The sequence below is a fragment of the Myxine glutinosa genome, unplaced genomic scaffold (genome assembly GCF_964187855.1).
Source record: "Myxine glutinosa unplaced genomic scaffold, kmMyxGlut1.1 SCAFFOLD_1659, whole genome shotgun sequence".
Classification (NCBI taxonomy): domain Eukaryota; kingdom Metazoa; phylum Chordata; class Myxini; order Myxiniformes; family Myxinidae; genus Myxine; species Myxine glutinosa.
The window spans coordinates 76,198-87,312 of record NW_027617754.1 but is presented as its reverse complement, the minus strand read 5'-3'; the positions used below and the strand labels follow the sequence as shown (position 1 = coordinate 87,312).

Here is an 11,115-nt window from a genome sequence, read left to right as displayed (position 1 = left end):
CTGTTTTTTCGTTCAAAATCATGGTAGATTAGCAAACCTATACATTTTTGGAAACGTTATTACATGGAAAATCTGAAAATCAATGTTTACATTTGCCAATTCCGACCAATTCGATTTTTTTTTTTTTTTTTTTTTTTTTGTATACAACATCGAGGCTCGTGAAAGAGCGCACATTAATCACACAGAAAGACAAACCGACACATAAAACATATAACATCGGGAGCGGTAGACAAGATGGGGAGAGAGGGGGAAGGACACAAACACAACATTTGAGAGCAGGGACCGAGAGACATGGAGACATCGAGAGATCTGTGAGAGGGAGAGGGCTTTGGGGGGGGCATGGGAAGGGGGGGGGGGGGGTGATTGATTGATCCCATCAGCACGCTTTTGGCGAATCTTGCCTACATCACCTCCATCTTCCAATTTGCCTTGACAAATGGGACAGATCTGGTCACTGCAGGATGCACTCATCTTGTACCTGAGATGTTGCTCTGTGGTCTCCAGTCGCATCTGGGACATGTTTTGGAGACTCCTTATTTTTTTCCAACTTGTCTTTAGCGATGAAGTAGTCTGTGGAATTAAAGTGTTTCTGCTCGCGTTTGTGCAGCTGTTTCTGAAGGTAATCGGAACGAGGAGGAAGGTTGGGGTATTTCTCCTTCAGCTTCACCTCCCCTACCTTTTCCTGGATCTTGCGGGATTGCGCGTCGTCATCGCCAGGCTACGACGACAGATGGGTCTCCTCTTTAGTCTTAGACATGACTGACGGCACCACAGATTCAATCGCGGACCCCACTTGAGAGGAGACGAGAGAGGACTAGCAAAATGGACGACATTTGGCTGTGATTGATTCGACCAATTCGACCAATTCGACCAATCGACCAATTCCATTCGACCAATTCGACCATTCGACCAATCGCTTCGATGGACCATTCGACCATTCGACCAATTCGATCGATTCGATTCGATTCGATTCATCGAATTCGATTCGATTGACCATTCGACTAATTCGATTTGCCAATCAATTTGACCGACCTTTGCTTGTGTGGAACGGATTGTGAAAACGATGCGGATTATATTGTCGGATACGACACACAGGACAGTGATGACGAACTCTAAATGGCATATTCTGTAATCGTGTATGTTTTTTTTTTTTTTTTTGTTTTTTTTGTATACAAGATCGAGGCTCGTGAAAGAGCGAACATTAATCACACAGAAAGACAAACAGACACATAAAACAAATAACATCGGGAGCGGTAGACAAGATGGGGAGAGAGGGGGAAGGACACAAACACAACATTTGAGAGCAGGGACCGAGAGACATGGAGACATCGAGAGATCTGTGGGAGGGAGAGGGCTTTGGGGGGGAGGCATGTGAAGGGGGGGAGGCATGTGAAGGGGGGGGGGGGGGTGGGAGAGGTATAAACATATGGACACTGCCAGGATTTCCAGGAAATAAGTTGGAATTTCAAACAAGGTGGATCTGGGGTGAATTAGTGGGGGTAGAAAAGATCAAGGTTATGGATGGGGGAAGATAAGAGATGGTGGTGAACAGCTGTTTTAAAGACCTGGAGGGAGGAGAGGGATTGAAGGGAGTGTGGGAGTTTGTTCCACAGGCGGGAGAAAAGAGGAATGAAAGAGTGAAGGTGAGCAGAGAGCCGAGATTTCGGCAGTTTAACCATCAGAGGGTTGCTGGCAGATCTTGTGCGACCTGTAGGAATATTTGGGGGACAGAGCACAGAGAGAGCTGGGGGAGCAAGGCCGGAGAGGAGTCGGTAGAAGACGGAAAGACCACCAAACCTGCCTGCGGTGAGTGAGTGAGAGGCCCTTGGAGTTAGCTTCATCGCGGGAGATTCCAATCATTTTGAAGACAATTTGAAAGTTTGAGCCGGTGAAAATGCAAACTGTCCATACTTGTGGTACACTTGGTGCACCTATAGACAACATATTGCATTGAAAACGGTTAACTGACCCAGTAGTTTTACATACTAATACGTACTAATATAATGTGAGCATGTCTATAAAATACGTACTAATAGAATGTGAGCATGTCTATAAAATATGTACTAATAGAATGTGAGCATGTCTATAAAATACGTACTAATAGAATGTGAGCATGTCTATTAAATACGTACTAATATAATGTGAGCATGTCTAGAAAATATGTACTGATAGAATGTGAGCATGTCTATAAAATACGTACTAATAGAATGTGAGCATGTCTATAAAATACGTACTAACAGAATGTGAGCATGTCTATAAAATATGTACTAATAGAAAGTGAGCATGTCTATAAAATACGTACTAACAGAATGTGAGCATGTCTATAAAATACGTACTAATATAATGTGAGCATGTCTATAAAATACGTACTAATATAATGTGAGCATGTCTATAAAATATGTACTAATAGAATGTGAGCATGTAGTTGATAGATTTTGATTGATAATCCGGATCATAAACTGGGCGCCGTTCATCACCAAGCTTTTACCCATTTCAATCCCAGAACCTTTCCGAACTCCAGGTCCACAAACTTGGTTGCGTCCAAATGTCACAAAGATCCTGACGCGGAATCTTTTGTGGAATCGCTTTGTGCTTTTGAGGTTCGTACCAAGCTTGCAATGATCCCCGTATTTTTCTGGCATGCTTTTAACTGGCACCGAAACATGATCCTGAACTAAATATTGTGGAGTGGCATTCACCAACACATAATGGCACTCTGCCCTCTCCAGCTTATGAATGTATCTTAAGTAATATGGGACCACAACCGAATTGGTACTGCAGCTGCTCAATTCCATCACTCTCTGTATCATGCATTTAAAATGGTACTCGATGCCTCACCCCATTTTGTATTTTTGTTTTTGTTTCACTTTTTATCACCTTTTGCAATTGGTTATAGGAATTTGGGAAGCACGATGGCATATCGGGTTAAGGTTAGGATATGCGGGAGTGGTTGGATGCCACAACCATCTTGTATATTTAGGACTCGGGCTTGTTCTACCATAACAGTCGTTAAACATTGTTACTACATGTACCCATTGTTACTGCATGTTTCTCGTCGCCTCACAGGGTAACAACGGGGTGTTATTACCCCACGTACACAAAGCTAAAAGGAGGAGGGAGGGTAAAGCATTTTGTTTACTTCTGTCTGTCCTGTGTACAAACGTCGGTTTATTATCGAGGACCAACTTGATTTTTTTATTTGAATGTTATACGTCGAACACGAATCGGAACGCGAATTGGAAAACGAACCTGAAGTTTAGCAGTACTTTGTCTCTGAATTCATCGCGATCGCTGTTTGTCTGTCTGACAGTCAAATGAAATAGAAAATCATTAAAAACAGGAAGCTCATCGTTTTTAATCGTGTGTTTGTCACAGGTATTCTCGTACAATAACACGTACAGCCACTAAAGTGGTTTGCCGACTTGTCGAGTTTTAATAAAAGGGCAACCGTCGTATTTACATAAGCGTGCAATGTGAAAGGCGTACTTGAGGAGAAATGTGCATTTTTGTGTAAACCTGTTTCTGTTTTTATCGGTTTCTCGTCGCCTTGTTTGGAGACCAAGTAAATGGTAGGTGAGACATGTGTGGCCCTTTATTATCTCTGTCAGGGGAGGGGGTATTTTATTTCGGTTTGTTTGTCTGTCCGCTCACAGGTGCTCACGTACGCCACAAACACCACCTTGCGGTAGCCAGTATTACACGGTATGTTTTTTGTTTTTTTTAACTGAGTACCTCCATTTAGTACGACTGTACAATATTAGAATGTGAGCATGTCTATAAAATACGAACTAATAAAATGCTAGTACGTCTATAAAGTACATACCATTAAGAATGCAAGCATGTCTATAAAAATACGTACTAATAGAATGTGAGCATGTCTATAAAATATGTACAAATAGAATGTGAGCATGTCTATAAAGTATGTACCAATAGAATGTGAGCATGCCTATAAAATACGAACTAATAAAATGCTAGTACGTCTATAAAGTACATACCATTAAGAATGCAAGCATGTCTATAAAAATACGTACTAATAGAATGTGAGCATGTCTATCAAATATGTACTAATAGAATGTGAGCATGTCTATAAAATACGAACTCATAAAATGCTAGTACGTCTATAAAGGACATACCATTAAGAATGCAAGCATGTCTATAAAAATACGTACTAATAGAATGTGAGCATGTCTATAAAATACGTACTAATAGAATGTGAGCATGTCTATAAAGTATGTACCAATAGAATGTGAGCATGTCTATAAAATGCATTCTAATAGAATGTGAGCATGTCTATAAAATATGTACTCATAGAATGTGAGCATGTCTATAAAGTATGTACTCATAGAATGTGAGCATGTCTATAAAGTATGTACCAATAGAATGTGAGCATGTCTATAAAATGCATACTAATAGAATGTGAGCATGTCTATAAAATACATACAAATAGAATGTGAGCATGTCTATAAAAATACATACTAATAGAATGTGAGCATGTCTATAAAATATGTACTAATAGAATGTGAGCATGTCTATAAAATACGTACTAATAGAATGTGAGCATGTCTATAAAATACGTACTAATAGGATGTGAGCATGTCTCTAAAATACGTACTAATAGAATGTGAGCATGTCTATAAAAATACGTACTAATAGAATGTGAGCATGTCTATAAAATATGTACCTATAGAATGTGAGCATGTCTATAAAATACGTACTAATAGAATGTGAGCATGCCTATAAAATACACACTAATAAAATGCTAGTACGTCTATAAAGGACATACCATTAAGAATGCAACCATGTCTATAAAATACGTACTAATAGAATGTGAGCATGTCTATAAAATACGTACTAATAGAATGTGAGCATGTCTATAAAGTATGTACTAATAAAATATGAGCATGGCGATAAAATATGTACCAATAGAATGTGAGCATGTCGATAAAATACACACTAATAAAATGCTAGTACGTCTATAAAGGACATACCATTAAGAATGCAAGCATGTCTATAAAATATGTACGAATAGAATGTGAGCATGTCTATAAAATACACACTAATAAAATGCTAGTACATCTATAAAGGACATACCATTAAGAATGCAAGCATGTCTATAAAAATACGTACTAATAGAATGTGAGCATGTCTATAAAATATGTACTAATAGAATATGAGCATGTCTATAAAGTATGTACTAATAAAATGTGAGCATGGCAATAAAATACACTAATAAAATGCTAGTACGTCTGAAGGACATACCATTAAGAATGCAAGCATGTCTATAAAATATGTACGAATAGAATGTGAGCATGTCTATAAAATACGTACTAATAGAATGTGAGCATGTCTATAAAATACGTACTAATAGAATGTGAGCATGTAGTTGATAGATTTTGATTGATAATCCCGATCATAAACTGGGCGCCGTTCATCGCCGAGCTTTTACCCAAACAAAATGCATTGGGAAGTTATGAATATACCGATTTCCCAGTTTGTGGCCACTGTGTACATTCCTTACTTGTATTGTCATTTTGATCTATGAAGCTGGAGGTTGTCGTAAATGACAATAAAGTTTTCTTATCCGTTTGATTATACCATATATATATATATATATGTATATATATATATATATATATATATATATATATATATATATATATATATATATATATATATATATATATATATATATATATATATATTGAAGGAGCTCGGGCTCCCACGTCGATCGGAAGAATGGACGCGACAACAAGCTGGAATTCGTCCGAGTTGCTTTATTCAAACAAAACACTCAGGTACTCTGAAAAGCCCGTTTATCGGGCAGCAATATATATACACACATTATCCCGGAGCGTTTGCCCAGGAAAGGCGAGAGGGGGCGTGGCCGAGCGTCCTGGCTGCGGCCTGGCAAGTTGAGCGCGGGCCTGCCCGGGCGTCCTGGACGAGCCCGGCATGGTGATCGCTCCGCGTCCTTGATAGGTGCAAGGCGATTGTGAAAACCCAGCGGTAGCCGCTACACACGTCCCCCCAGAATCGACTAGCACCGGCAGGGTCAATTTGAGGGGGGTCCTGATGACCCGGCCGAAGCGACCCCTGGTGGGTCGTGGGGGGGGGGGGGTCCGGTGTGGTGGTGGGCGGTCGAGTGGGGGGCACCGTGGACGGGGGGTGGCCTCGCCGCGGCGGAAGGGCCACCCGTGGTGGTTGGTCGACGTCTACGTGCGCCGGCTTGAGGCGGTCCACCGCAATCCGGTCCGACCTGCCGCCGATGTCGATGACGAACGACTTGTCGTCCCGTCGTACGGCGGGCGGAGTGGCCCCCGATGTGCGTCGTGACGCACAAAAACATACTCCGCTGTGCGAAGTGCTGGGGGGACGTAGGACTGGGGGTCACCGTGGTGGGATGTTGGCACGGGGGCAAACCATAGGGCGGCCTCCTGGAGGTCCGAGCGCTGGTGAGCTGCGGACCAGGGACTGGTAGCGTCGGGCACGAATTCGCCCGGGATGCGTAGCACCTGGCCGTAGACAAGCTCGGCGGTGGATGCCTGGAGGTCCTCCTTGGGGGCCGTGCGGAGGCCCAAAAGGACCCACGGCAGCCGGTCGGCCCAACCGCCGTCTTGAAGGCCGGCCATGAGCGCGGCCTTCATGGAGCGGTGGAATCACTCGCACAACCCGTTTGCTTGCGGGTGGTAGGCCGTAGTACGGTGGAGCTTGACCCCCAGGTTGCGGGCGACCGCACCCCACAGCTCGGAGGTGAACTGTGGTCCGCGGTCTGACGAGATGTCCGCCGGTGCGCCGAAGCGGGTGACCCAGGTGGCGATGAAAGCCTGCGCCACGTCGGCGGTGGTGGTGGAGACGAGGGGAACGGCCTCCGGCCACCTGGTGGTCCTGTCCACCATGGTGAGCAGGTGTGTGAACCCCCGTGACGGGGGGAGGGGGCCCACCAGATCCATGTTGACGTGGTCGAAACGTCGTTCGGGCACGGTGAAAGGTGCCAGCGGGGCCTGGGTGTGTCGGTGGACCTTGGCCCGTTGGCAGGCTGTGCGGGTGCTGGTCCAATCGCGGACGTCCCGACGAAGGCCGTGCCAGACGAATCGCGCCGACACCAGCTTCTGGGAAGCTTTCCGGCCCGGATGGGAAAGGCCGTGGAGGGAGGCGAAGATGCGGCGTTGCCAGGTGACGGGCACGATGGGGCGAGGCTGGCCTTGGGGGACGTCGCAGAGCAGGACAGTGTCCGCGAAGGGGATGTCGGCCAGGCGGAGGCCCGTGTCCGCCGCCCGGAGGGCTTGCACCGTGGTGTCGGTGGTTTGGTCCGCCGCCATAAGCGCGAAGTCCACGCCCAGGTGGACCGCGTTCGCGCTGGCCCGGGAAAGACAGTCGGCCACGGCGTTGTTTTTGCCGGCGACGTGCCGGATGTCCGTGGTAAACTCCGACACGGCGGAGAGGTGGCGCTGTTGGCGGGCCGACCACGGCTCAGTGACCTTGGCCATTGCGTAAACCAACGGCTTGTGGTCGACGAACGCCGTGAAAGGTCGGCCCTCCAGGAGGTGGCGGAAATGGCGGATGGCCAGGTGTTGACCGAGGAGCTCACGGTCAAACGTGCTGTATTTGAGCTCGTTCGGCCGGAGCTGCCGGCTGAAAAAAGCGAGTGGCTGCCAAACCCCGTTCACCCATTGCTCATGTACGGCGCCCACCGCGTAGTCGGAGGCATCCGTGGTGAGGGCGATGGGAGCGTTGAGCACCGGGTGAGCGAGCAGTGTTGCGTCGGCGAGGGCCCGCTTTGAGCTTTGGAAGGCCGCGTCCATTGCTGCGGACCAGGCGATGTCGTGCTTGGCCGGCTTGCCCCAGAGGGCTTCGTAGAGGGGCCGCATGAGTTGAGCAGTGCGGGGCACGAAGCGGTGATAAAAATTCACCATTCCCAGGAATTCCTGCAGGGCCTTTATGGTGCGGGGGTGCGGGAACGTGGTGATGGCCTCGACCTTGGTTGGCAGCGGCACGGCCCCGTTCTTGGTGAAGTGGTGGCCCAAAAAATCAACGGCCGTCGTGCCGAAGTGGCATTTGGCCGGGTTGACAATGAGGCCATGCTCGCTGAGGCGCCCGAACAGTGTTCGGAAGTGGAGGAGGTGCTCGGCCCGGGAGGTGCTGGCGACGAGGATGTCGTCCAGGTAAACGAAAAGGAACGGCAAGTCACGCAGCACGCCGTCCATCAAGCGCTGGAACGCCTGAGCCGCGTTCTTGAGACCAAACGGCATCCGTAAGAATTCGAATAAGCCGAACGGTGTGATGACTGCCGTTTTAGGGACGTTGGCCGCCCTGACAGGTACCTGGTGATATCCCCACATGAGATCAATTTTCGAAAAAATGACCCGTCCCGCCAGACGGGCGGAGAAGTCTTGGATGTGCGGGATCGGATACCTGTCGGGGGTGGTAGCATCGTTAAGGCGGTGGTAGTCACCACATGGGCGCCAGCCGCCCCCTGGCTTTGGGACGATGTGTAGTGGCGAAACCCACGCGCTATCGGAGCGCCGCACGATGCCGAGGTGTTCTAAAGCGTCGAACTCGGCTTTGGCCACGGCGAGCTTGGCTGGGTCGAGGCGGCGGGCTCTGGCGTAGACCGGCGGGCCCGTGGTTGGTATGTGGTGCTCGATCCCATGCCGTACTGCGACGGCCGAAAACGTCGGCCGCGTGAGGGCCGGGAACTCCGTGAGCAGGCGAGCAAACTCGTTCGCCGCCGGGAGGGCGCATGCCAGCTCGGTCGGTGCGGAGCTGCTCAATGTGCATACCAGGGAGCTGAAGGTTTCGGCGTTGGTTAAACGACGCCGTTGGACGTCCACCAGCAGTCCGTGTGCACAGAGGAAGTCGGCGCCTAGCAGAGCCATGGGCACGTTTGCGGTTACAAACGTCCAAGCAAAGCGTTGGCCGCCGAAGCAGAGGGTGACGTTGCGCGGGCCGAAGGTGCGGATGGCCGATCCGTTGGCTGCAATCAAGGAGGGGCCGCAAACCGCGGACTGCCTGTCCTGGTCAGAGGCGGGTTTGACGCTCAGTTGGGCGCCGGTGTCGCACAGGAAGCGCTGTCCGGACGCTTTATCCGTGATGAACAGTAAGTTGCCCGTGTGGCCGGCGCTCATGGCTGGTAATGAACGCCGGCCCGGCCGTTTCCCGCCTGCCGAAGGTGCACGGGGGTCGGCATGTCCGGGCCTTCTGTCCGAACCTGGCATGATAGTAACACCACGCTTGGTCAGGTGGAGGCCCCGGTCGTCGTGCTGGAGGTGGTCGGCTCGGTGTAGCGGCCGCCAATTGCGTCGGCAGTTCGGTCGTTGACCGTGCCGGGTGCTCGGGCGCTATGGGTGTTGCGTCGGAAGGCGGTGGGCCCCAGGTCGCTGCTGCGATGCGCTGGCCTGCGGCGGAGATCTTGTCGGCTTCCCTGGCAAGGGCACGGGGATCCGTGATCGTTGTGCTTGCCAGGGCGAGGTGTACCGGGCTAGGAAGCTGACAGAGGAACAGCTCCCGGAACAGGAATGCCGGAGAGTGCTCGCCGAGCAGCGAAAGCATGTAGTCCATTCGCTCGGAAGGGCATGTGTCGCCGAGCTCGGGCAGGTCGAGCAGGCGCCGTGCGCGTTCCGCCGATGGGAGGGCGAAAGCGTCGAGGAGAAACTTTTTAATCGCGCCGTATTTGTCAGCGGCTGGCGGGCTCTCGAGGAGGCTCAGGGCGCGGGCCGCGGTGGCTGAACCAAGCGCTGCTACCACATGGTGGAAGCGGGTGTCGTCGGCCGTGATGCCTCGCAGGGCGAACAGGGAGTCCGCCTGTGAGAACCAAACCGCCGCGTGAACCTCCCAGAAGGTAGGCAGTTTAAGGGCCACTGCCGTGTCCATGTCGGTAGGTCACCAATGAAGGAGCTCGGGCTCCCACGTCGATCGGAAGAATGGACGCGACAAAAAGCTGGAATTCGTCCGAGTTGCTTTATTCAAACAAAACACTCAGGTACTCTGAAAAGCCCGTTTATCGGGCAGCAATATATATACACACATTATCCCGGAGCGATTGCGCAGGAAAGGCGAGAGGGGGGCGTGGCCGAGCGTCCCGACCGAGGCCTGGCAAGTTGAGCGCGGGCCTGCCCGGGCGTCCTGGACGAGCCCGGCATGGTGATCGCTCCGCGTCCTTGATAGGTGCAAGGCGATTGTGAAAACCCAGCGGTAGCCGCTACAATATATATATATATATATATATATATATATATATATATATATATATATATATATATATATATAATTATCTCGCGAGATCACGGCGAGGTCACGTCTTTTCGAAGCTGGTCCATGCACTCACGCTTTCAAAGCTAAGTGATCTTTCACATTGTGTTTTTGTCGTATCTTTATCTTTCTTTCGGTGCATGTACCTATTGGGGTGACTTTAATAGGTTTCTCGGTGTTGGTTTTTCATACCTGTGTACAGAATCGTCGGTTTTTCGTATCGTATATTCTGAGGCCTAGTGTAGTACTAGTAGGCTACCGTGTCCTAGGACCTTGGCTTGAGGCTTTTGTTTTTGTCTCAGCGGTTCTTCGATCGCGCTGCAACTACTTTCGGTCTCTTATTTTCACGGTCTTTTCACCCATACTCCCTTGTTTTAAAATCTCAAAAAAAAAACCAAAAATTTTTTTTCCTTCCCTGTTCTTATCCGCTTGTGCATTCTTATTTGTTCTTTCGTTCTTCGTTCTTTTGCTCTTTCGTTCTTCGTTATTTGTTCTTTCGTTCTTCGACCACGTTGTTCGAGATCACGTGATCAAGTTGTTAATACATGTTTCATCTGTCCCCTGAAGAACTTTATTATTATGTCATATTCTATAACACTTTTTTCTACTTCTTCTATAAAAGGATGCTTTCGACTTGCTCACCAATTCTATTCATTCAAAAAAAAAATTCCATCTCTTACAGTGCATCTTTCATTCATTCCCTAAACTCTCCAGAACTCCACCCATCCTTCAGCGTCCTCAAACGTATTTTTGACTCGAATGTCTCAAGAAACTCATTTTGCAATAAATGTTCGTTTCCCATAAATCGTACACTTTTCAAAATCCAATCACACCCCTCCCCTCCAAATCTTCCCCATCACCCATCTC

General features: G+C 48.6%; 1 protein-coding gene across 1 annotated transcript in view; it reads left to right on the top strand.

Annotated features, from left to right (window-relative positions):
* Window positions 1-2,481: 2,481 nt before the first annotated feature.
* LOC137421072 (max-interacting protein 1) overlaps window positions 2,482-11,115 on the top strand; it is a gene marked incomplete at its 5' end in the record, with an annotated part of 32,864 nt that continues 24,230 nt past the window's right edge. Inside the window, one exon of the mRNA XM_078769189.1 lies at window positions 2,482-2,600. Within this exon, the coding sequence (XP_078625315.1) occupies window positions 2,482-2,600 (119 nt within the window). The remainder of the gene's footprint in view (window positions 2,601-11,115) is intronic.